We start from the raw sequence: 26,557 nt of genomic DNA on the forward strand, positions 1-26,557 counted from the left end.
TGAGACCTCCCTTGCATCTGGGATAATAAACCACATCTTAATGGGGCTAATTAGCTATTAGCACTAAAGCTATTACTTTCAGTCCACTGCTAGCGCAGGCATTGGAGTAACTCATGCTAAGAGAAAAGGGGAAGAGGTCAAAAAGGGCACAGCTCCAGCATCCTCATGGAGAAATCTGTATTTCTCAACTAAGCAGGGTTAGGACCTGCTGTTTGGCTCAGCAGAGCAGTGACACGGTATGGTCTATACCCACACAACCAAATACTCTTCCTTCCTCCTCAAAACAGGGCTTTGGTTTTTATTGCTCATTGGAAACAGAACTGGTCTATGCTACCCCAAATGTTGTTTGTACCCTGTCCTGGAGAGGGCTAATTGCGACGGGCCAAAACTGTGCCAGAGTTTGTGCTAAAATTTACCAAACCGGGGCCTGTGCCCTCCAATTCTTCATTTCCTTTATGCAGACATGGCCAAAATATTTTTAAAAATTCTGTTTTAAGGATTGCCTTCAGTCTGAAATTTGTGCATATACCTTTGTACGTTTATATATGAGGACAGGACATCTTGCAAACTGGCGCAGTTACTGTGAGCGTGGGAAATCTGTCTCTGTGGGGGCATATACACTTCCAGGTCACTGATTACTCATCAGTACTCATACTAAAGGATAGAGGATTCAGGCTAGAAAGTTCTCTGGTTTTAATTTTTTTCCCCTTTTTTATAGAAAACTTTGCTAAGAAAGAGGGCACCTCAGATATTTTGCTATGTGGTGCTGGTGCTGGGTAAGTGCACTTAAGAATATTTCTTCTTTGGAAGTTTTCTCTGCTTCACTGCTTCTATATTCACTCAGTCATATGAGACAAAAGCAGAAATTCCAAGCTTTCCTTGAATGCAGAAACAGGAACACAGACAACAAAATCTAGTAAACAGATAATTTAATACTTGGAGGGAATGAAGCATGAACCTGCAGTTGGCTTGTTCAGGGCTAAATTCCTTTGAGCCTTTCAAGTGCTGTCTTTCTCTTCCCCACGGATGTACAAGAGAACCAAAACCAGGAATGATCTCAGATGTAGCACAGGACAGATATGTTCCTCTCTGTGAAGGCTTGTGAGTGTTAAACTGGAAAAACAAAACATGGATTTTGGAGGGCAGGCTTGGGCAAGGAGGGAGATGTGGCTGCTTTGCAGTGAGGGGCAGGGGATGAGGACTGGTGATGAGGGAGTTGTCCTGTGTTGCTGGTCTACTCCAGTCTGTCTTCTTCCTTTGTTGCTGGGTTGTGGGTCCTGCTTTTTCCATCCCACTTTCCAGCCAATGATACCTGGAGTAGAAAACTGGTTTGCAATCTAATGAAATGCAGAGCTGAACAATAATCAGACCTCTCACATAAGCTGAAATTTTCCTTGAAAACTGGACAGTTAAAAGAGCTCTACTTTTTACTGTTACTTCTAGGACCTGTCCTCCAGACTATATATGCTTGAAAATTGGGGAAAATCCTGATTACGGTTTCACTAGTTTTGATACGTTTGGCTGGGCTTTTCTTTCCTTATTCCGCCTGATGACCCAGGACTACTGGGAGCGTCTGTACCAGCAGGTACCAGCTTCGTGCATAATTCAGAACTGGTCTTCCAGGGAAAGCAATAGCCAAAGCAGAAAGTGTGCAGAGAGAACAAGAAACCTCAAATAAAAGCAATAGCTGTAAGTCATCAAGCCCACGTCTTCCCTTCCCGCAAGCTGTGACTCCTAGAAAAGGGATGCTGAAGTCTTTCCCAAGCAATAGCCCTATCACCCTGTTGGTTTAGGGACTTAAAAAAGGTCCTGTATTGTTCTTCAGAAATGTAACAATGCCTCCTCAGTCATCCTCATGGGGTATACGATCAGTGATTCACACGGGATGGTATAGGAAGAGGGGGAAAGAGGGGGAAGAAGGGCCAAGGAAGGTGTATTTCCATCTAAGCTTCCTAAAGCGTTGTGTCTAGGAAGCTGTGTGCTTCTAAAGGATTTCAGAGATGCATTGAAAGCCTATTTGGTACGTTTTATGGTAATTTTTATCTCTGGGGTGTGTTGCTTACAGACCCTCAGAGCTTCTGGGAAGGTGTATATACTCTTCTTCATGCTGGTCATCTTTCTGGGCTCATTTTATCTAGTCAACTTGATTCTGGCTGTAGTAACAATGGCATACGAAGACCAGAACAAGGCCACCATTGCTGAAACGGAGGCAAAGGAAAGGAAATTTCGGGAAGCCTTGGAATTATTACAGAAGGAGCAGGAGGTACATAAATTATTCCCTTGCAAGCATTTGTCTCAGGGTTCTGTTGTCAGGCACATAAGAAAAAGCATCACTCCTTGTGTACAGCTGTATATAGTGGTCACTCATGGGAACAGGAGCAAGTGAAAACTTACTGGAAGTAGTGATTCCTAGAGCTACAGGAGCAATTCCTTGTTCAGCATTGCATTTTTCCTGTGAAACAATGAATTTTATTGTGGATAGTGACCATTAAAGGCTGCTGCTACTGTAAGAAAAACAGTATTTTAAAATATGGAAAATGTAAAATTCCATCAACTAGCAGCTTCCAAAAGAAAATGTAGATGTTTTTTAATTTTTTTTTTTTCCTATTTTATCATTGTGGGCTGCTGAGCAGAGAAATATACAGTAATTCCATTGATCAACCACACTAAAGTCTGAGACAAAACCTATTGTAGTTGAATAAAAGTCTCTTGGTAACTTAAATGGCTTAGAAGCTTCTGGGACAAATACTCCTGTGTTTTGAAAACATTGTCCTAAATTCAGTATGGGAAGGAAAGTCAGCCACAGTATGAATACAGTCCCAAGGATCTCCAACAAAATGACAGACTTTTAATACTGTTTGAGCATTTATTTTGGAAAAAGGATATATTCTACAGCATTATTTTTGAACTGAGTATTTTTATTGTAAGCAAATCTGCCATATGGAAGAATAGGAGCTATAATGTGATTATTTTGCCCCTGGCAGGCCCAATACATGCGATCATGTAACGTAGTGCAAATAGCAAATTGTTCAGTGCTCCATATGTTGGGGAAATTCTCTCCTCTTTCTTTTAGTGTTATCACATATTGGAAGATTTTTAATGAGTTTTGTGAAACACAAATTGTTAAGAGGAAATAATATAGAGCATGGAAGTGTTTTCTTTCTGCTTATGTTCAAAGTACCCAGCAAAAATATCATCCATGTTTTTGTTTTCATTTCAGTCATTGGCTATTAAAGGAATTGATATCCTGTCAATTAGCTCTATTGAAGCCTCTTTGTCTCCCAAAGAAATCAAAGAAAGAAGCAATAGGAAAAAGAGAAATAAGTCCTTGAGCATAGAGGATAATGAAGAAGAACAATTCCCCAAGTCACAGTCCACAGACAGTCAACGAAAGTTGGTAATCTATTGTCTGAATCTGAGATCCTTACAGCTTTTCCAATTTTAATACTCAAATAAATTGCTTGAAAGCACAAACCAAATCCCATTACAAACACTGATCACTCTTAAGTCTTTAAAATAAACAATATTTTGGGATAAGGAAGACTTATATGTAAAGATTAATTTGAAAAGGAAATACTATAAATGAAGGATGAAAGGAAAGTTATAACAGTTACAATACATTTTCTGTAACAATAAGAAACAGAAAAAAGTGAATGACTATCAGAATTTAAATTTTGTGCCATCATTCTCTCTTTAAAATTTCTTGCTTAAAATATAAATATAAAGCTTATCACAAAAATAGCTCCTACAACTAATAGGATTTTATTATCTGCCTTGTAAAATCTAAGCATAATCCTTCCTGAAAAATCTAAATCGGGTTAGAGTTTTGGACTTGCAATGGTTGATAGGAAATGTTGTAAAACTCTGTAAACATTTATTCCTTCCCCAAATTTTCTTTATGATATTATGCCACTCTCTCTTTATTCCTTTTCCTGATCTTTTAGTCTTTCCTTGGCCTGATGTACGGTCCCAACGCAAACCAGGTGAAACGCAGACTTAGCCATGGGAGCGTGTTCAATTTCCAAATACCTGCTTTAGAAGTTGATTCCAGAACAGATTTTGGTGATGAGGAAACCCACAGTGCCGGGGAACATGAAATTCAGTGTCGGCCACTGTCAGTGATGCAGATGGGAAGACGTTCCAGTGTGCAAAGTCAAATGAGCCACAGCTCTCACCCTGCTACCCCGAACTGCGTGCAGAGCAGCAAGTGGTCTAACGTGGATGACTGCAATGGTGTGATTTCGGTGGTGGGAGGAGGAAGCAGCAGGGTGCACAGTCTAGATCCAGTGTCTTCCGAAGGAGTAATGCTCCCACCGGTAATGGAAGACACGGGGAAGGGGGATCTGGTAAGGAAAAGATATTATTTTAAATATATATTTCATATTACAGTTTCTCTACAAATGGCAGGTTTTTCTTGTCTTAAAAGTTTCAGTGTAATGGCAAACAGTGATGTGAAATGAAGTTTACTGATGTGGGGGAGTTTATAAGTTGTCAGTAGAAAGTGGTTTTTAACACCGATGAATTCCCGAAAACTAGACCTCAGCATTCCTGTTATAAACACTATTTTTCTGCCATTCACAATTTGTACTAACATAGTTTTGAAGGTTCCTAGTGCTGGAATTACAAGTCACCAAAGAGTCTTTTTATCCCATACTCTGTCCAGGGGGGTCATTTTGAACAGTACCTGTAATTTCTTCCTCCTTCGTAGCACCTTCAGCATCATGCAGAACCTTTGTCTGTAAGTTCCCCAAGCGGGTGGAGATGCTTTTCTATGAGTTTATCCCTCATCTTTCTTCTTTTCCGTTAGTCTCTGGAATATTTCCTAGGCCTATTTCCCCTCATACACTTATTTCCAAGGTTTGTGCTTGCCCTGTAGATATTACATGCTTGCAGGAGCCATTTACTGCAGCATTATTACTGAAGAGTAGGACCTTCGTTTTCAACATCTATTACATCTTGTAAAAAGGTACATTCATATGGTTGCATGTCCTTGTTCCTATTAACTTTCACAGTTAGTCATCATCACATCCTACTTCATTTCATTCCTGTGGTATCACCCTAATCATGTTTACTTCTTTAAGGAGGCAGCTGTAAATGATGAGAGCAGCATGATGCATTCGCCTCCTCATCTGTCGGTGGAGTATTTTAACGAGGCACTTCAGAGACAAAGGGCAGCAAGTGCAGTCAGTATAATTACCAGTGTCTTGGAGGGTAAGTGGTTCCTCATTATGCTTATTTCAATCCTAAGGTAATGCAAGCATGAAAGACCAAAATGTCAATACATTTCGTAAAGGTTAAGAGAGATTTGTAGGTTGTGTAGTTAGGAATTTCATCGTTAATCTTTTTTTTAAAAATAATGCATTTTCAGAGAGTCTTTATGCACTGGAATGCATCCTTTGCCTATTGTAAGATCTCGTTTTGTAGGGCAGATAGTGAAGGGGACTGGAGTGAAAGTGGGTGGAAGGAGTTTCTCTAGCATCTGAGGTGCAAGACTGGGGTACTGTTTTCTTCTCCTGACCCTGTGACTTGCAATATGTCACTGGCAGAGACATAGGCATGCGGAATCTAACAATAAAATTATGCATGTAAAATCAGTTTTGGCAATTCCTGGGTTTTGAATACTTAACCTCACTATTTTATTTCTTTAACTTACCTTTCCATGTGAATTTTTTAGGGGGTTTTATCATTGACAGTTATTTTGATGATGGACAATTTTGTTGCAGATCTTACTGAAAAAATTCAGCCCAAGTTGTTCAGGATGAGAAAGTCTTGTTTTGTTTGGTTTTTGTTGTTGTTGGGGTTTTTTTGTGTTTTTTTTTTTGTTGTTTGGTTTTTTTTGTTTGTTTGTTTGGGTTTTTTTTTGCCCCTGTTGAGGAGCTCTATCACCAGTTCTTGGACCACAAGTATGGGATTTAGCAAGAGGGGTACCATTGTGGTAGGGAGGTCCCTTTTCTTAATTTTTTAAAAATTTTTCTTGGGAGAACCACAGTTGTAATGCATCCAGTGGAGCCTTGCTTTGCAGTGTAATTCACCAAAGATCTGGGGTTTGTTGCACACTTTCAGCTGTGAACTGGGATGGAACAGGACTTGTAGCTCTAAGTGGCTGTGGATTAACCTGAGAACAGACATTGGAAAGGGGAGCAGAAAGGGTCTTTGCTGGATCCACGCTGTATACATAAACAAGAAGCCATTTGATCTAGAAGAACAGAAGACGAGCTACACCTGGAGTGGGGTTGAGTCAAGGTGATCCCAAGGTAATAAGCAGTGTAGGGTGGAATCTGACACTTGAGCCTGGAGAAGAAGAAATGAAGACTAAACAGCGGGAAGAAATAAGGACAGGTCCAACTAAGAAAAGGATAGGAGTCAGATCCTGCTGATCTGATGTCTTAAAAATTTTCACATCCCTGAAAAACAGATTACTAATTCCTACTGTGATGTATTTACCTTTAAGTAAGCTCCAGTTTGTCAATGAATTTGCACAGGACTTCAGCACGATCAAAAGTATTTTGGAAGACTCGTTAATATTGATGGTGAAGAACGAAAGGGTATGAGATTTATATTTGACCAAAAGGATGTAAATGACAAAGCCAGAACAACTCCTATCCCATGTTTTACTTACAGAAAATGGAGACGTGTGGCAACTTGCATCAGCTGGGAAAGGGTAGGCATGACCTTCCCAGTAGAAGTGGCCTAAGGGTAAATTTCAGGCACGGTAGTTTGGATTTGCCTCACCTACAGTCAGAATTCCTGTGGCTGCCATCGACTCTGTAGACTCCCTTGAGAGTCAAAGGAGACAAAAAGATGTTGGGTGTGATACAGCCAGTGTCCTGGACATCGACGTAAGGATAAGGTGGAAGGTGCCTTAGCTGCTACGTCGAACTACAAGAGTGTGAAAGGCCGCGGCGTGGCCTCTGCGTCATAAACATCTGTATTTAGTCAAATTGTAGTACAAGTCTGAGTCTAAATAAAACCTCATCTAAAGGCTTTGGAAGTAAGTTCACATGAATGCCTTTTGAATCCGGTTTTCTCTGAATTTTATCTGCGTGTTACGAGCTGATGTAGGGACTACAGGAATGGTAGAAAGTGCAGGGAAGCTTTGGGGCTCTGTGTGAGATGTGAGGTTTCCTTTTTCTTCTCTGGTCTTTCAAATGCCTGAAGTTGTTATTTCGCTACCTTGCTTAGTGATAACTATTTAATTATAGTGGGGTTTTCTTTTTCATTTAGAACTTGAAGAATCTCAGCGGAGATGCCCGCCATGCCTGCATGATTTTGCTTTAAAATATCTCATTTGGGACTGTTCTCCGCTTTGGTTGAGAATCAAGAAAAAAGTGGCTGCTTTCATAAAGGATCCTTTTATTGATCTCACCATCACTGTTTGCATTGTGATGAACACTTTGTTCATGGCACTGGAGCACAATAATATGTCACAGAATTTTAAATCGATGCTTAATGTAGGCAACTTGGTAAGCAAAATCTCAGCTATGTGACATTTTATACCAAGGATTGATTGATGAGTGTTTTCACTTGAGACATAAAGAGTAACTGTAAAAATTAAACATAGCAAACTCTGCATTTATAAACGAATTTTCTAATATAGGCTATTCCCAGATTTTATTGATACACTTCTGACATACTCCTGAGAAGGCAGAAAACAATACTCCTATTTTAATTGAAAGTGCATTAGAAGTTCACAAAAATGAGTTTTCTTGACCTGTCTATGAAAGTTATTTGTGGGAACACGATCTAAAGAGGAGATAAATTCATGGTTACTTTTAGGCTCATGATACTGTTTCTCTGTCACAGGTTTTTACTGGAATCTTCACTGCAGAAATGATCTTAAAAATCATTGCTTTAGATCCCTATTATTATTTTCAGCAGCACTGGAATATTTTTGACAGTGTAATTGTCACATTGAGTTTAATTGAACTGAGTTTACCCAAACACAAGGGCAAGAAAGAAAGGCGAAAAGGAGGAGTCCTGTCAGTTTTACGGTCCTTCAGACTGGTAATGCCTCATGTTTACTCAGTTGTATAAAACTTCATGTTGTGAGCATAATAGATAATAATTCTGTTGTCTGCAGTTAGGATGCAGGAAATGTGTTTGTTTTGTTTTGTCTTATTTTTCTTTCTCTTGGCACTAGGAATAAGAAAAACACTCTTAAACTCCTTGTGAAGTCAGAGTTTAATGACGTATACATTTATTTTGAGTATACTAAGAAGTATTCAGAGGAAAAAATATTCCAGAGTAGACATGTTATAAAATTGGTGTCAAAAATTAAAAACTAGTACAGGAAACTTAGGAAAAAAGTGTCAGAGTGCAAATGCAGAAAAAACAATACTTAAAAATAGATGCGAAATTATGTTAAGGTATTCATACCATACACAGTGGACTGATTTAGGTTGCTTTACCAAAAGATAGATGGTTTTTATAGTAATATAGCAGCCAGTCTTCCAATTTTGGTCCTTTGTGTTACATCTAAGTTAGGCACCGTAATCTACATCAAGTGCATTGTATGGATACCTGCCTGCATGGGCCAAACGCGTACGGGGGACTCAAGCTAGCCTGGTCCTTTACAAGGCAGTTAGTTTATGATTGCAATGTTGCCTAGTTAAAAAAAAAATAAAAATAAAAATCTAGAAATACTTTTTAAAAAGTATTAGTGTCACAGTGCCACAAATATTACATTGCTGGAATAGTTCAGAATACCTGTCAAATGTTTTTTTCAGGATTTGAACGGTTCAAAAATGGGTGATCTGCACTGGTGTCTAACACTATGTTTTATGTTTCTACACAGCTGAGGGTCTTCAAACTGGCAAAGTCCTGGCCAACTTTAAACACTCTAATTAAAATAATTGGTAATTCCCTGGGAGCACTGAGTAATCTGACCCTCGTCCTGGCAATCATCGTTTTCATTTTTGCTATAGTAGGGATGCAACTTTTTGGGAGAAGCTATGGGGAGAACAGCCATAAAATAAACAAAAATGGCCAGCCACGCTGGCACATGATGGACTTTTTCCACTCATTCCTCATCGTTTTCCGAATTCTGTGTGGAGAATGGATTGAGACCATGTGGGACTGCATGGTGGTTGCTGAACAGCCGCTGTGCCTTCTTGTCTTTCTGTTGGTCATGGTGATAGGAAATTTAGTGGTGAGTTTTTCTATATTTTCCTCTCTTCATTCTGTCTGTGGTAGAATCTACTTAATTGCCACTTTGTCAACAAAAGGTAGTTTCCCTAAACACAGGTGGAAAAGTTACCTGTGTGTGTTATCGGCTGCAAAACCCTCTTTTGCCTTTCACCTTCAAGTGGTTGCCCATATTTTCACATTTTGTGTGCTTTGCACACAGCATCACTTGACCTTTTCATGTGGCAATGTGACGAGGAATATCTTTGCAGTAAATACAATACAGGCAACTATGTTTCTTCACGTCTTGGGATTTGGATGTAAATAATCAGTAAGGCTTATGGCTCACCTGCTTGAATTAATGGAGCTAAGTGCTTAAGTCCCTCTGTAAGTCAATTTTAGGTTTGGGGGGTTTTTAAGATCTCATGCAAGTATTGAATTCTTTATCAGCAAATGGCAGAATCTACACTTCTGTGACTGAAATCGGGATTTTCTTTAATCATCTTTACGTACGTTTACACCCAAGAGCTAGATCCTGCTGTGGCATACCCGACACAGCCTCGCACACCCGTGCCGGGGTGTAAGGGAGAGGCTGCCTTCCTGGTCCTCTTCTGTCCTTTCTTAATGCCCAAATCATAAAAAACTCTTTTTTAGTAGCTTTGTTTCTTATGTCATTCTCAGTATCATTGATACACCAATATTAATTTAAGAAACCACTGAAAAGGACTAGGTTTAGGCAGTCCTTTATGGCAAATATCTGTTCTGTGGCTAAATCCCAAATCCCTGGGTTTAACGTCCCACCTGTTCTACACCGCAATGATTGATTTCAGTGATGAATGTTGTGAGTGATATTCATATCACATAATGTTATACTGTCAAACAATTAAGTGCTTAGCCTACGTTCCTTGTCTAGGCTTTCTTATTATCAAAGGAAACAGAGAGGTTTCTGAGAGTGAGATGTATTCCAACTTAATGTCAGTAACTAAGACAGATGGGATGAAATGGTCTCTGAAGGGCTAATGTTGTCTGCTGACTGTGGTCCCTGGATGACTCACGGGTGCTATCTGCCCAGTTCTAACATGATAAAAATTAAGATACATAGATCCCATCCCAAACTGAAACATTAGGAAAAAATTTAAATACTCCCATTCCCTTGAAAAACAAAGCAAAACAAAAAAGTTTATGAATTCTTCTATTTAAAGGTACTCAAAAGCAGGGAGGAAACCTCACTTTGAGCCTCTCTTGATTTTGATTTTTGTGACAGTGTTGCAGTTTTGAATGGAATTGCTGGGCCTGAATCGGATCTCACAGGGTTTTGGAAGCAGCCTCACAGAAGCCTGATTTAATTCTAGTTTGAAGAAGGAAGAGATATTATTAAACTGACAAGCCATGACCATAGTCTTTGTTACTACTATAACTATTGAAAAGTTCTTTTGGCCAAGTAATGCATTTGGCAGGCACAGATCTGTTTTAGCTACTATTTTAAAAAACTTTTTTTGGGGAAGAGGGTCATGGGAACATTGAACTTTCTGAGGGAGAAGTTTGCTTCATCAACCACATTACGATCAGTCATAGCCATTTCATTATTACCTTGTTTTGCTTTGCTCAGTAAGACTGAACTTTGATAGTATCTGTGTTCCTCAAAGTTAGAATTTAGATTTCTGAATGCTACTCTCCCGGCTTTTAATTTTATTGTTATTTCACTGACTTTCAGGTTCTTAACCTTTTCATTGCGCTTCTGTTGAATTCCTTCAGTACCGAATGTCTCCAGACAGCAGAGGATGATGGAGAAATGAACAATCTTCGGATCGCCTTTGCTCGGATTCACAAGGGGTTTCACTTTGTGAAGAGTGTTACGTGGGATACCTGTTGTGAAAAGTTCAGTCATATAAAGAAAGCGCACAGGAAGAAAATCAAATTGACTGCACAGAACCCCCTTGGGTTCAAGTGTGAAGAGATAAAAAATCGTAAAGAGAATTACAATAATAAATGGGCTGAGAGAAATGGGGACAGATGCTCAGGTCTTGAAGATTTCATTACCAATCCCAATGTATTTGTTTGTGTCCCTATTGCTGAGGCAGAGAATACAAGTGAGGGGTTTGAAGATGATGATAAACTGAGCACATTTACAGACATAGACTACAGCAAACAGGTAAAGAATTTTTTTATTTGTGTTGGAACAGTAGAATCATATATATATATTGACGGATGCATGTATGGTAGAAGAGTGTCTGTAGCAGAGCAGGGTGGCATATGTTGATCCATTTCCAGAGAGTTATCAAATTTTGGTACAAATGTTTAGAGTGAGAGTAAATTATCACTTGGAGCCTTTTAAAATCAATATTCTTTCATGGTCTTAAAAGAAAGACCATAAATTGTTGGGTTTGCTGTAGGAATTCCTGGCTGCTGAGTTGTGTTACACACAGGTAATTACATAGCCCATAGGTTGTCCATAGGTAATTGGAAATTTTAAGTAAAAGTTTATGCAAATAATGCCAACTATTTTGGCATTATTTATATAACAGAGCAAAAATGTATGTTCTGCATAAAGAACATTATCATGGACTCATAATATGAATTTATAGTTCCATTCCATTCTTTGATTTGTCCTTGCTGTGTGTAGTATATAGTAATAATGTGCAGAATTTAGAAGGATTAAGTATGGAGTGGCTCTCTTAAGGTCATGTTTCTTATATGATAGCATATATTATCCTATTTCTTTGTGTTCTCTGAATTTTTCAGTTCTATTTTAACCATAGAAGATTGCTGTTCTGGTCGCAAGATTTCTCACCTTAAGTTTCTGTCTTAATTCCTATGCAAAAATTCTTAATTAGCTTTTGACTAGCTCACAAAAATTCCTTCGTTTGCTGCAAGTCAGTTGGGAAAAAATTCCCTTTCTCTATTCTTAGGTAAAATCAGAGACTCAAAATGATCATATCTTAGGACTTTTATCTGGAGAGTCCCACTTTAAATGAAATGCACATCTTATCTATTGTTCCTTTCCAACTTGTCCACCCCCTAAAAAGGGAAAAGAAACTCCCTCTAATCTGCAGATTATTTTCAGGATGAAAATCACCTGAGGCAAAGGGGAGAAAGAGGGAAAAATTCAGGCAGCTGGAGTAAAGGATCGGGATTTTCCTCTGAAGAATTCAGTGTGCTTTACCTAGGAAAGGATAGGAAGGTTGAACCATCATCGCCAGAACAAAAAGAGGTAACAGTTTTTTTTCTATGGCAATGACTTTCCAATACTGGTCAAGCACAGGTACGTTTCTGTTCAAGGGTTTGCTGGAGTGGAGTTTAGTGGCAGCAGTGGCTCTGAGCTTGCAGTAGCCGGTCTGGCTGGTTAATGAGGGAGCTGGAATTCTGCAAATGAAATCAAAGCCCTGCTGGGCTTCTAGGTATTGATTTTTAAGAAAAATGTATGTATAAGAGTGTTTTGAAATGGAAAAATCTACAAAATAATTTTATTCAAATAAATAATTTATAAAATTCTCTCTGCTACTTCCCATTCATTGAAATCTGAGTCCAGAAAAAAAGGAGAGGAGGAGAAAAATAAAGGCATTAAAAGAGAGTTGTGTTTCCAAGTGGGAAATTCCAGCAAGTCTCCCTGTGTCGTACATATCTCAGTTTCCAGAAACTTAATACTTTAAATGAGTTTCTCACTATGACATTAAAGATAGTAGTTAGTAATTAAAAATATTTTTAGAATAATTTTGAATAAAGAATACATTTAAAAAAGTAACAAACAACAATACACAAACATAAAAGAACAAAATCATACAGTAAGTAATTTGTAACAAACTGCTGACTCATCAGACATTGTATATGGTTAATAGGATAACAAAAAGTGTTGTAACTGGAGAATATATGATACGATTCCAGTTTCTGCTTTGCAAATACTGTCATGGGTGTTCAGTTCCTGATAAAATACCAGATATACTTACCTGGTTCTCCTGTTTGAACGCATCTTTCTATGGTTTTAACCCAAGCGGTTTATACCACTTTCAGTACTGCATACACTTACAAGCAAATTAAAAGCTCTTCAATTTACCAGCTTATTAGGCAGTTACATTTGGTTCACATAGATATTGTAATTATATAGCTTTGGCCCCTACTTGGATGCACCTATTAGTACTTCTAAGCTCATATACTTTTAAATTTACAAAGTTTGTTCCATTACCAACACTACTTGGAAATATTAGTACACAGCCAAATTTTAATTTTGAATTTTATTTGTTCATGGATCAATTTATTCATTTGGAGCTGAATGTAGAGAGAATCGATACCTGATCTGATTTTGCTCTGTAGTTTGACAGTGTCAGCTCTTCTGAAGGCAGCACGGTGGATCTGACAAATCCTGAAGATCTTTTGAGGCAGATTCCAGAGTTTGCTGAAGACTTCAAGACTCCAGAAAAATGTTTTCCAGAAGGTAAGGCTCTCATGGTTTCACAGCTGGGAAGTGAGAAGAGTTAAAACCCAACTTGTTTCTCTGGTGACGCTGAGTCAATAGGGACAGCTTACTTTCATTTAATTTTAGTGATCTGGAAATGGGATAAATAGTCCAAATCATTGTCCCTCTCTAGTCAAGGGAGAGATCGTGACACCTGAAGAATAAACACCCTTCCCCTTAAAGCCAATTGCTTCTAAGTGGGACCTGGGCAGTGGCATAGATCCGATCCCCAAAAATGAGGTTATTATAGTGATGAGATGAATTTCACTCTATTGGACAGCATACAAGTTGCTTTTGGGGTTTAACATAAGAGAAGTGTATGTGAACAGGTCTCACCTGATGATAGTCACTGGAACAAGGCACTTGGCACATCAGATTTGTTAATACTTTGCAACAGTATAAATGTTCCTTGAACAGCATTTCATGAGCAACCTCTGCAACAGCGAAAGGAGTGAAATAAGGAGAGAGAAGCTGCTAGGCTGAAGTTGAATTTCTATAGGGTGATAATCTGGGAATCCCTTCTCAAATCATCCTACAACATCTAGCTTTACAAGTTGTTACAGCATGTGTCCAGTACTTTTACGAATTATTCCTACCCTAACACGTGTAACAACATGTGGTTTCCATAAGATGCAAAGAAATAGCTCTTGAGATTTTTTTCACCAATAACTGTTACTACTGAAGGCCAGGGGTAATCACTACACTCTCAGTATTAGTTGTCAGAGAATAGACTATAACAAGTCAGTTTGTAGGTTTATTTCTTCCAAGTGTGTTATATTAAATGAATTATAACTGTGGCAAAATTCTTCCTGATGCTCCAACTTGCTCTTTGCTCATGCAGTCAGTCTGGCTGGCCACCACCATTTCCACCCATCCACCCAAGTTTTCTTCGATTCTGTTGTTTTCTGCCTATTCAAGCTTCCCTGTACCACAAAATGATCAGGAGGGACTTCTCCAGCCTTGCTTACGTGGAGCCCAGCAGCAGGTCCAGCAGCTCTCAAAGCTTCCTTTTCTCCTCTGCTCCCAAAGGCAGAGCTTTTCTCTCATCACTGCCTTCCCATTCAAGCACTGCCTCCTGGATGTTTTATCTGATGAGAATAAATCAAATCTGGCTGTAATTACTCCCATCCCCTCTTTGCCCTGTTCTGCAGAGCTGGCCTTTTTCTTTTTTTTTTTTTTTTTCTTCCCTGTACCCTTTTTGGGTCAATGTAACTTCTAATGCACAGTTTTAGGATTGAATCAATAACAGTGAACCATGTCGCAATTATTTGAAACTAGAGAGATGCTGTACCTGAATGCAAAGTAATGCAAAGTATTCTCTGTAGTAATAATATGTATATTTTTAATATCATGTTATATGTCATAAATCCTGAGAGAGATCTGCCATACCGACATTGCGGTTTGCTTTCTCCAGAAAAAAACCACAAATATTGCCTTAATAATACAGATGTCAGATTTCTGAGCTACAGCATTTTTTTCAAAACTACTTTATCGATGGCATTTTTTGCCAGTATAGCTCTAAGAACAAAAGAAATAAAGGTAGGTTGGCTTGTTTGTTTTCTTTCCCTGCCCCAGAGAAGAAATGTGAAATGTCTTGTTTTGTGCTCTGTAGTCCCAGGCTGGAGTGTGCCTGCTGTGGCCAAACTGTTATAGATCTCAACTGAAGGTGCAGCAAATCTGTACCTGACACAGTTTTTCTGCACACAAAAAAAGTCCATATGTTGTGTAAGTGCCATTCCCTGCCCCATCTCACATCCCAGATCCGCATTAGTGGGGCAACTGGGATTATTGAAAGAAAGATGATCAGAATTTTTTACATAAATTATATCCTATCATATATATATGAGTTGTTTGTACGATACTATAGGTGTGTGAAATACTCATATATATATATGAGACACATATATACATTATTTTTTCCATGCTTGGAAATGACAGAAGCCTTCTGACTGACTTTTTTTGCCATAATGAAAACATGAATTAAGAGAGCATACAGCAAGGAAAATGACAGGCAAAGCAAGTTAATTCTTGGCAAAATTAATAAGTAATCCAACGCAGGATTTTGTAATGGGGTGGTCAGGAAACGTTAGGTGGCCCTGGTGTCATTGTCACTTATAAGAAGTTATCTGGTGACCTTGAAAGGAAATGTCTTCTTTTATAGAGCCTATGTATCAGCTAGAATATGACATATTCTTGCAGGTTATATGATACAAACCCAGCCATTCCATACATTCAGAAGCAAATAAATAAATGAATAGACCTTGCAAGGCATGGTATAATGCTGCAATATTGAAGGCAACTGTTTACCTTCTCTATCTCCAAGCCTTTGTGTTTCTGGGTATCTCATCTCTGCTTTCCAAATACCGTGCAGAAACTGAGAAAGGCTTTTGTAATATCAAGACTCGTCCCATGGCCCTGAAGTTTTGTGTGCCCAAACAGCAGGTCAGTGAGAGTATGTTCAGAGTCTCAGAAATATCTTGAAACAGAAAGTTGTCCAAAGTGGCTCCAACTACTTTATATGTATATAAACAGGAGTTACAAGGCAAACAAAATCAGATATTTCCTATTTTTTTTCTCCTGGCAAAACATGAAAAACAACAATGATGCAGTTAATGTGACCATTGACTTTTCCCTGCCCCCAGAAGTTTCTTGAACAACCCTTCACATGCATGTACATTCCTTCCATACATTCTTTGCTGTCTCTCGCTTTCAGGTTGTGTGCGATACTTCCATTGTTATGTGGGTAGTGCCATAAAGTTTGGAGGAGAAACATGGTGGAATCTGAGAAAAACCTGCTACCAGATTGTTGAACACTCGTGGTTTGAATCCTTTATCATATTCATGATTCTTCTGAGCAGCGGAGCCCTGGTTAGTGTAGCACAGTTTCATGTATTTATTTAGAAGCATTTTTAGCTCTGATTTGCACCCAGAGAAGTTGTTTTTAGCAGCAAATACAGTGAATATCTTTGAAATCATCAGGAGAAAAAAGAAGAGGCTTCACATAGCAGTCATTTATTCACTATTGTAATTATTGCAAATTATTATTCATATTATTAAAAATTACAAGAGAGTGTGAGCAAAACTACAAATATATAAATCTCAGCAGCTGTTTCTATTCTGGCTGTGTACTGGATTTTTCTCAGGAAGTTATTTCACAGTTGTGAAATATAAAGGAGTTTTTATATCATTAAAACAAATAAATGACTCTTAATACTTGAAAGAAAAAGTACTTAGTTCTCCTCAATGTACAAATTTCTTGAAATGAATTTCTGAAAATATACACTTTTCTCCTAGCATTCCAGCGTGCATGATGTATGTGTCCACAGGGCTGTACTGTATAGAGAAAAAGAAAGAGAAGGGACAGGGAGAATTACACATTTACCAGCTGGTATAGATTTGAGTAAAAGATGGTGTTTAGATCAGTGTAAAACACATATTGAATGACGGAGGGGTCTTAATGATGCTAGACTTTCATTTTATAAAGCTCATCTCTGACTTTTGCCATGTATGTATATATTATGATTTCAGGCATTTGAAGACATCCATATAAATGAGAGAAAAAGCATTAAAATTATGTTGGCATTTCTTGACAAAATGTTCACTTTCATCTTTGTTCTGGAGATGCTCCTGAAATGGGTGGCTTACGGCTTCAAGAAGTATTTCACCAATGCTTGGTGCTGGCTGGACTTCCTCATTGTAGACGTAAGTTCTGCCGTCGCTGTTTCTACAGGGGTCCTGAAACAGGATGTAGAAGTAGAATCATTGATTATTTTCTGGGTGCAAAGTTAAGACAGTATTCTTGCCTCCTTTAATGATGGTTTCAGGATATTGCACTCCCAGCACTGAAAATATGGGGAGATTTGTTTTGTTTTGTTTTTAAGCAGGAATAAAGGGAACAGATGTCAGGACATTGCTAATACTTTCTTTTGTCTTCCCATTCAGGTCTCTCTAATAAACCTCTTGGGCAGTTCATTTGGCCCCATGAAATCTCTTAGGACTCTCCGAGCTCTGAGACCCTTAAGAGCGTTGTCACGATTTGAGGGAATGAGGGTAAGATTGAATATAAATTAAAGCCTGACAGTACTAATGAGCACGTAACAGGGTTGTAACTCATGTCTATGTCTTTATGAAGTTCACAAGTCTACCCCAAGTTCAGTTTAGGATCTATAAAATGAATTTTTAAAAGGCACCTTTGCTGCTGCACTCCTCTGTACTTGGCTGGTCCTTATGGACTTTCCGCGAGTGATTGATCCTAAGTGCCGTTGAAACTAAAACTAGACTAGGCAGAACTTTGTTCCATTGCCGCTCAGTTCTTGTGTTCCTGTCTTACTGAGGTAGCCAAAATTAAAATAGAGAATAAGAACTGTGAGCACAATTCTCATTTTCGAAGTCTGATGGCAAGCTAATTCAGAGGAAAGAAACACCTCCATTTTGCAGGTTTTTACTGAACTGATTTACAAAAAACTGTAGACTATTAAGAGGTACTTTGCTCAAATTATTGTTCCAAATAGACCATTCTTTTAAAAAGCAGAAGTGTTTGTCTATAGAATATTTGCTGTCTTTTTCCACCAAAGGAGCACTTGGAACAATGTGAAGCTGCTGGACATTAATTACTTTTAATTACAAATCTACCCTTGTGCAAATGCAGATAAAGATTCCCTCAGCCACATGCAAAACACATCCGTACACTGCAGTGTGAAACAGTGTGATAACCACAATGGTATGTGGGCAAAAATCTGGTCTATGGAATATACTCTGGCATGTAAAAACGGATGATAGAAATCCATATGGCCTCACTGTCACACCTTTACATGGGAATGCAGCCTCAATGCAGCTGAGAGATAGATTGCTTCTGGATATCTTCTGGAAGTGATACTGAAAGCTCTGATGGCAACCTTGTCACTGTGAAGACAGAGAGAAATTGCATTAAATTAATTAACAGAATGTATCAAAATTGCCACGTCTAGAGTCAATGTTTAAACTGGTACCATCTTACTTTCTGTCTTGCTATGCAGAATGTGTGTGACATGGTCTCCAAAAACCTTCACAAAGCTTTTTCATTTTTCTTCTGGTCCATCAAGTTGTTCTTTGCTACCTGACTGCTGAGTTCATCGCCTTCGCTGTGAAACTCAAAGATATATTCTCATCATTTCCTTACACTGCCCCATTTTATGAAACAATCTGTTATGTCTTAGCATACACTTAAAACCTACGTGGACATTTTCTGTGATTATACAGCACCCAGCACAGAAAAAGTACCTAACTCATGGTTATGGACCCCAAACACGGTCATAATCCACTAAATATCATAGATCTAACAAAATGCTTCTGGAGAGTTATTACTGGTCCTTTTAAAAACTTCTTTCTACAGTCTTAATAAGACAGTTCTCTGCACTAGTGCTTATGGATGAATACTTCAGAAATTTTGTGTTATAGAAGTTTAAAACAAACAAACAAAACATCCCCCACTCCAAAACTAAGGGAAAGTCATCAAAAGAGGATGGACTCATATTGTAGTATACTTATGCGGTAGTGGCTCACAGCAGCCCCAAAATATCAACTATTCCTTTGAAAGCCTAAGAGATACTATGGACCTTTGAATCTTCGCTCAAGGTACCCATGCCAGCTGTGCCTAGTATTGACATGGAAAACATAAGGTTTCTGTTTGCTGAGATGACTAAGTGACTGCTTATTGCACTGAGCAAATACTTGAGCCCATCTTTGTTTAAGTGTATTTTTCCTCTCCCGTTTCATCCAAGGTGGTGGTCAATGCCCTCCTGGGAGCCATCCCTTCCATCATGAACGTTCTGCTCGTCTGCCTCATCTTCTGGCTCATCTTTAGCATCATGGGAGTGAACCTCTTTGCTGGGAAGTTTGGGAAATGTGTCAATCTGACAGAAGAAGATTCAGAATTGAATGGTTCGATCAATAACTTAACAGACTGTAAAATGTATAATAACACAGGAAAAATATTCTGGGTCAACGTTAAAGTCAACTTTGACAATGTTGGCTCTGGCTACCTGGCTCTTCTTCAGGTGGTAAGTGCTGCTTGCCTTCACTAGTCAACACCATGTCAGACGGGCTTGACCTCCTGTCAGCTCCTCACTCATCTCTCGGAGTGATGGAGAGGAGTGGTATCGTACAGCTTGCTTTTCCCTTCTAGCTGGCTGTTCAAACACCAGTGCTGCTCGTGCACACAAATGGAAATAGGAGAAAGAATTAGATCCTGCTGTGATTTCCCAGGTGATGAAGTAGGCATCTGGTGGACAAGTTCTGTTTCAGCCTCCAGCAGGTTCATGAGACTGAGAGCTGGAGTCAATTTCAGAAGGAAATCTGGGGCAGATACTGAACTAATCTTCTGTAATACAGATTTTTTTTTCAGCCATGAGGTTTGTAAGGCCTTTAGTAGACCATGCTAGTTAAGGTTTTCCCTGTCAGCATCCTAGGACAACATGTTCTGTCCCACCCTAGCAAGCTTTCACGTCCTGATAAGGCAAGTTTACCCCAGGGGCAAGTTTCCCCAACGTCAGAGCTTGGTGCTATGTGTGTGTGACCATACCAAAGGCTCTTACTCCAGTCAGCGCCATTTGGATATTGCAAATGATGTGAAGAATTTTACCCTGAAAGTTCAACATGTTTTCCATAATCTCTCACTCTAGGCAACATTTAAAGGTTGGATGGAAATCATGTATGCGGCAGTAGATTCACGAGAGGTCAGTCACTATATTCAAACTGTATTTTTCCCTAATGCTACCGCTTTCTACAAAAGCATTACGATTTTTGCACTTTTATATCTACTGCTTGTGCTAGAACTTTCCAGGAATTATTTTTTTCAGCTGGTGTAAATGTTTCATCTATGAATGACTCATAGTAACCTAATTTGTTGTAACAGCAAGTGGGATTCAACTTCAGATCCACTCACCTAAATGCAGTTACCTATACTGTAAGGTCTCTGTGGGAGTTCATCTCCAAGTGCCCTGTATGGTTAACGGAGATCTAGTCAATATGCTCAGAGGGATCTAGGGAGCATTTCAGCTCACCCTGGATATCTATATTGTTCGGCTGAGCACCTCTTTATACTACACTGACTCTACTAATAACTGGATGTGCATCAGCTAGCAGGGGAGTTCAGAGTTCCCACTCACATGGAGGCACCCACCTTCACACATCTTTTATGAATGTTTTACAGTGACAAAGTTTAAAGTCCACTTCAAAACATAAAACCAGACTTATCAAGAATCGAGCTATTGTGGATAAGAAACCATTTAAAATACATTGTGAGCCATCACGAGTGTACTATTTTACCTAATGTTTACATTGACAGTAGCGTTTGCTGTCTTATCGGAAGTATCATCAAATGTTATACAGAACAAAGTGGTATGTCTTTGGAGGCAAAGAATTTCAAATGAAGAGGATATCTTAATTGGTTATGACTTCAAAGGAATCAATTTTAAAAGTAACCATACATAAAAACGGGGGTATTTGTGTTTTAATTTGAAAAACTATTTTTCTTGTTCTGGTTTTGTTTTTATCTACAATAGCCACAGAAGAAGTTTTTTGCTGAGAAGAAAAAAACATATCTAAGCCCAGATTTTTAATGGCAAGAGCTTGGAATTTGACTGCTAAATAGTTTGCTTGATTTTTCAAGTACTGAGCAATTTACAACTCCTATTCTTATCGGAAGAAGCCGAACTGATGCTTCTGAAACGCTTGTGAAAATCACGTCAGGAATGTCCAACTCAATAACTGTTTCTATTGACTTTAGTAGGCCCCCAATCAGTTGCAAATGGTAGGATTTCAAGTCAGGTTTAAAAAGAAAAAAATCCCCACAACAATCAGCTTTTGTAAAAAAAAAGAAATTTAAAATAAAAGTAAACCTCATTCACCATTAGTCAAAGACTAGGTTTTACTCTACAAGTTTTTCAGTGCAAATATATCAGTATGAATTAAATTATCCTGTTCTGCAATGATTTAGCAAGAAACTACATTAAAAAAAATTGTAAAAGAAATCAAATTAACGAGTTGCCATAGTACAAACACGTTGTAGTACTATTATTTTGAGCTGTATTTTCTGGTTAGTTATCTCTCGGGTGTTGTGCCTGGTGAATCATTTCATAAAGTTCATGTTTAATTTCAAAAGGGATGGCAGTCAGCATCTGAGCAATAATGTCCCTACAAAGTCCTAGAATTTTCATGCATCCTGTAGTCACCATATGAATGTTACTTTCTTCCATCATTTCATGCTCCTTCCAAAGGTGTCGTATACATAAAATATTTTGTGTTATGCACCATTAGTAGTTTTAAACCATATGAATTTTGTCGGAATTAGCAGTAGGGCTGTAAATCTTAGTTCTCCTGAAATCAATTTGTGAGAGGATTAACAGTATGAAGATTATTCTGAATTGAACCTGTGTTGTAATTGGTCATTTTTCATGTTGCTTCTCATTCTTGCAGAAAAATGAGCAGCCGGAAATGGAGCACAGCCTGTTTATGTATCTCTACTTTGTGAACTTCATCATTTTTGGATCTTTCTTTACCCTGAATCTCTTTGTTGGTGTTATTATCGACAACTTCAACCAACAAAAGAAAAAGATAAGTACATTGGTTGTGCTCCCAGGCACCTACTATCTCTCGAGCAATACTATCTTTGGAGAACAAGGTCCTTGCTATACATAGAATCTAAAACTTCTATTGGCATTTACAAGAGCATTAGTAATTAAGTTAGCAGATGTAACACCCAGGGTGAGTTTCTTCCTCCTTTCTTTTCCCCCATAACCTGAACACCTAGCTCTTTCCCAACATTTCAAAGACAATGACATCTTTTCTGCAGCCGCTTAAAATTTTGCTGCTTTTTGGGAACTGAGCACAACAGGAGACTCGTTATTTAGAAAGTGGTCTGGTACGGTTGCTCTGATGAGTATTTTGGATATTCAACAAGACCAGGGTGAGCCAAGGAAAGATTTGTTCCTGTCCAGGTTTTCAGCAGGTCCTTTGTTTTCGTGCTTTCTGAGTTAGCTGGGTTTCACCCCAGGACTTCTGCTCTGTGAATGTATGGTTTGTGCCACTCTGTTTTTTTGGACACAGTTACACATTTTGAAAAGGGCTAGTACCAGCAAGATGTGAAGAAAGAAAGAATGTTAGTTTCCAGCATTTTAGAATTTTTAACTAAAACAGTTCTGCTTTCTCACCAAATAACAGTGACATTTCTTTATATACTTAGGTGGGGAAGATATCTTTATGACAGAAGAACAGAAAAAATATTACAATGCAATGAAAAAGTTGGGATCCAAGAAACCTCAAAAACCCATTCCAAGACCACTGGTAAGACTGAATTCTTCAAAAGGAAAATGCATTGCAAAAGTGCAATTTAATTCACTGAAAAGTGCATATGTTTATATATTGCATATAAATTATTTATACTGTCTTTACATTGATACTCAGACAGTGCTCTCGGGTCAATTGCATGCCAAAAAGTTGCACTGAAATATTTTACAGGTTAAATATTTATTAAATTCTCTGCATAAATATTGTTGGGTTTTACATTCACCTTGGAACTGATTAAACTGGGAAGGGATTTTTAATGTCATTTTTATTTTCTGCTTTTCTTAAGTTTCTCTGACTTCGCTATAGGTGAGTGACTTTGCAACATAAAAACTGGAGCTGTTGGAAACATGTATGGATGAGTACTCCCTGCTTTCATAACTGATGCCAGATGTACTTTTTCCCTCTAGAACAGATACCAAGGGTTCCTTTTTGACGTTGTAACACGCCAAGCCTTTGACGTTGTCATCATGATTCTCATCTGCCTTAACATGATCACCATGATGGTGGAAACCCATGAGCAAAGTGAAACGAAGACTAACATCCTTAACAAAATCAATATACTCTTCGTTGCCATCTTCACTACCGAATGTGTACTGAAATTGGTGGCTCTGAGGCAGTACTACTTCTCAAATGCCTGGAACATATTTGACTTAGTTGTTGTGATCATGTCACTCGTTGGTAAGTAAAATTGGTTTGGAAAATTCTTTATTGAGTCAATTATTACTCTTTTCAGAAAAAAATAGTTAAAATTTATCATCTGCAAATGGATGTTGAAATGGAAATCATAATACTGTAAAGTCTTGAGGACAAAGAACTAAAAAGCCCACCACGATTATATTAAAATGATATGAAATAAGATTTTTTAAAATTTCTGCTATTTTCTTTTAATAAAAGTATTAAAAAAAAAAAAAAGGTAGCTGTGTTATGTAAAATCTTTCACAATGGTTCTTTAGGTTGTTTTTTTTTCCTAGTCTGAAATACAGAATGAATAACCCATCATACCAGCACCAAATTATGTGGTAATTTCCATTGTTACAGATTTAGTGCCAGCTAAGAAATCTTCATCCAGATAAAAATTGCTGGGTTTTGTCGTCTGTGTTTGTGACAGAGAACTGAAATACAGAGAGAATCTGAAGACTGGAGTTAGATTATAAACTACAGAATACAGTTTCTGGAAATTCAGGCATGGCTGATTGAAGATAAGGGTTCACACTGTGTAATAGGATAGAAAGGAACAACACAAATCTATTAGCTTTTAGTTGAAGGGTTTGCAATGGAAGAATGGTGTGAAGAGCTCTTCTGCCAATTTGAGCTTTCTGCCAATTTAACTATTCCTAGGACCAGTACTGCCAAAATAGCAGAAGGCATTTAGGGGAAGAAAAATACTTGTTTCTTTAGTATGACTTATGTTTTGGGTAAGTAAGATTCCAGTAAGAGTATGGTTCTTCCTTGAGAAATTAAGTACCTGGAGTGGAAATCCAGAAAAATGTATCCAAAACATCTAAACCTGGAAAAGCCAAACCTCTTCTAGTGCTACTAGATCTGTCATTTTTTTGTACAAACTAAAGATAAAATAACATCTATGTGTAGTGATGTCCCTGAATGAACTAAAAGCTGTTGTAGAGTGTCATGCACAACTTCTTTGTTCATCACTGCTTTGCTTATGCATATCTTGACTATATTACCGAAATTATGACTGTGACATTATGATTATATCTAGTTTTCTTAGTTTAACTTTGTAGTGTCTGTATCTGAAGTCAAATTTAGAAGGTAAATATATAACCTGCACCTACTGAAGTATTCATGCAACCAGTGTCAAAGAAAACCATCAGTCAACGAGCGTTGACTGATATGGATATTTGAAGTTGTGCATAGAAAGGTGCTTGCCATCCTTAGTGCAACGGGTACTCTCTTCTGGTGGCTGAAGAATGTAGTTCATAATTGCTGATTTCTACAGCTATTTTTTCAACTCTACCTTCTACTAAAGGTTGTTCTGCTAGGGTCTTAGCACACACACATCAGGTATTTTTCAACTGTACAGATATTATCATTTCATCCTACTTACTAGTTAAGCAGAAATGTGATATTCTAACCAGTTGTTATCCTTTCCATTTTAGCCTTACTGCTTTCTGGCATCAGTACAGCATTTGAACATTTCTTACCACCTATACTCTTCAGGGTCATTCGCTTGGCTCGCATTGGACGAATACTGAGACTCATCCGGGCTGCCAAAGGAATTCGAACTCTGCTTTTCGCATTAATGATGTCCCTACCTGCTCTATTCAACATTGGCCTCCTGCTTTTTCTGGTCATGTTCATTTATGCTATTTTTGGCATGGCTAACTTTGCCTATGTGAAGATGGAAGATGGCATTGACGATATGTTCAACTTCCAAACCTTTGCTAACAGCATGCTCTGTCTCTTCCAAATCACCACGTCAGCTGGCTGGGATGGTCTTCTCAGTCCTATTTTAAACACTGGGCCACCGTACTGTGATCCAAATGTAAATGGTACTATAGGCGAATGTGGTAAACCTGCCATAGGTATTATTTATTTCGTAAGTTACATCATTATATCATTTCTCATTGTTGTAAACATGTATATAGCTGTTATTCTGGAGAACTTCAATGCTGCTACTGAGGAAAGTACAGAGCCTTTAGGGGAAGATGACTTTGACATCTTTTATGAAATCTGGGAGAAGTTTGATCCTGAGGCAAGTCAGTTTATAACTTTCTCTGCGCTTTCAGACTTTGCAGATGCTCTGGCTGAACCTTTACGTGTACCAAAACCAAACAAAGTTGAACTCATAGCAATGGACCTGCCTATGGTCAGTGGAGACAGGATCCACTGCTTGGATATCTTGTTTGCTTTTACCAAACGAGTGTTAGGAGATTCTGGGGAGCTGGATACTCTGAAAGTACAAATGGAGGAGAAGTTCATGGCTGCCAATCCATCAAAAAAATCCTACGAGCCAATCTCTACTACACTCAGACACAGACAAGAGGAAGCTTCTGCTACTGTCATCCAGCGTGCCTACAGGAGTCATTTGCTCCTGCGCTCCATAAAGCAGGCTTCTTACCTGTACCATCGCAGAACTTGCAGTACTGACACTGTTGGAGATGCTGCTCCAGAGAAAGAAGGACTTATTGCATCTATGATGGGTGAAAACTATGGTAGGAGTCCTGAGAAATCTGAAACTTTGTCCTCAGCATCTTTTCCTCCATCATATGACAGTGTCACAAGAGCCAGTAGTGGCAATCTCATGGTTGAGAATGGAGAAATTACAGGTAATCAACAATATCCAGACATTAAATAGTTCATCTTACAATGTTGTTAAGAATATTTTAAAATGTTCACAGAAGCTGATATTATAAACACACGTCAGCTGAGGCAGCCTCCCTATTAAACAAAGTCTGTTCATCACAATCACTAAACTGTGGTAGATGCTAAATCGTAGCCTTTGGCTCTGCTATGTTCAGCTTTGTTCAATACTTACATATGCAGAAGCAGGTTTTGGATCTGTTTGATCAAGGGCACTCCCCTGCAAAGCGAGTCCTGCAGTACCTGAGTGCTGTGGCGTATTCTCAGCAACGATAGGTAATGTCTGCTGACATTACCCTCCGGGCAAGAAGCAGAGAAAAGCCCAAGCACCAACGGATC

At 38.5% G+C, this 26,557-nt stretch overlaps 1 protein-coding gene across 1 annotated transcript in view; it reads left to right on the forward strand.

Moving 5' to 3' along the window:
* LOC142028593 (sodium channel protein type 5 subunit alpha-like) overlaps positions 1 to 26,213 on the forward strand; it is a 34,662-nt gene extending 8,449 nt beyond the window's left edge. Inside the window, exons 7-27 of the mRNA XM_075022439.1 lie at positions 719 to 776; positions 1,444 to 1,585; positions 2,066 to 2,263; positions 3,221 to 3,397; positions 3,945 to 4,346; positions 5,082 to 5,211; positions 7,225 to 7,463; positions 7,804 to 8,004; positions 8,795 to 9,148; positions 10,838 to 11,275; positions 12,188 to 12,334; positions 13,432 to 13,552; positions 16,287 to 16,441; positions 17,102 to 17,275; positions 17,516 to 17,623; positions 19,333 to 19,611; positions 20,233 to 20,286; positions 22,028 to 22,169; positions 22,794 to 22,894; positions 23,305 to 23,575; positions 25,015 to 26,213. Of these exons, the coding sequence (XP_074878540.1) occupies positions 719 to 776; positions 1,444 to 1,585; positions 2,066 to 2,263; positions 3,221 to 3,397; positions 3,945 to 4,346; positions 5,082 to 5,211; positions 7,225 to 7,463; positions 7,804 to 8,004; positions 8,795 to 9,148; positions 10,838 to 11,275; positions 12,188 to 12,334; positions 13,432 to 13,552; positions 16,287 to 16,441; positions 17,102 to 17,275; positions 17,516 to 17,623; positions 19,333 to 19,611; positions 20,233 to 20,286; positions 22,028 to 22,169; positions 22,794 to 22,894; positions 23,305 to 23,575; positions 25,015 to 26,213 (5,090 nt within the window). The remainder of the gene's footprint in view (positions 1 to 718; positions 777 to 1,443; positions 1,586 to 2,065; positions 2,264 to 3,220; positions 3,398 to 3,944; positions 4,347 to 5,081; positions 5,212 to 7,224; positions 7,464 to 7,803; positions 8,005 to 8,794; positions 9,149 to 10,837; positions 11,276 to 12,187; positions 12,335 to 13,431; positions 13,553 to 16,286; positions 16,442 to 17,101; positions 17,276 to 17,515; positions 17,624 to 19,332; positions 19,612 to 20,232; positions 20,287 to 22,027; positions 22,170 to 22,793; positions 22,895 to 23,304; positions 23,576 to 25,014) is intronic.
* Positions 26,214 to 26,557: the final 344 nt, after the last annotated feature.

This window comes from Buteo buteo, chromosome 2 (assembly GCF_964188355.1).
Source record: "Buteo buteo chromosome 2, bButBut1.hap1.1, whole genome shotgun sequence".
NCBI lineage: Eukaryota > Metazoa > Chordata > Aves > Accipitriformes > Accipitridae > Buteo > Buteo buteo.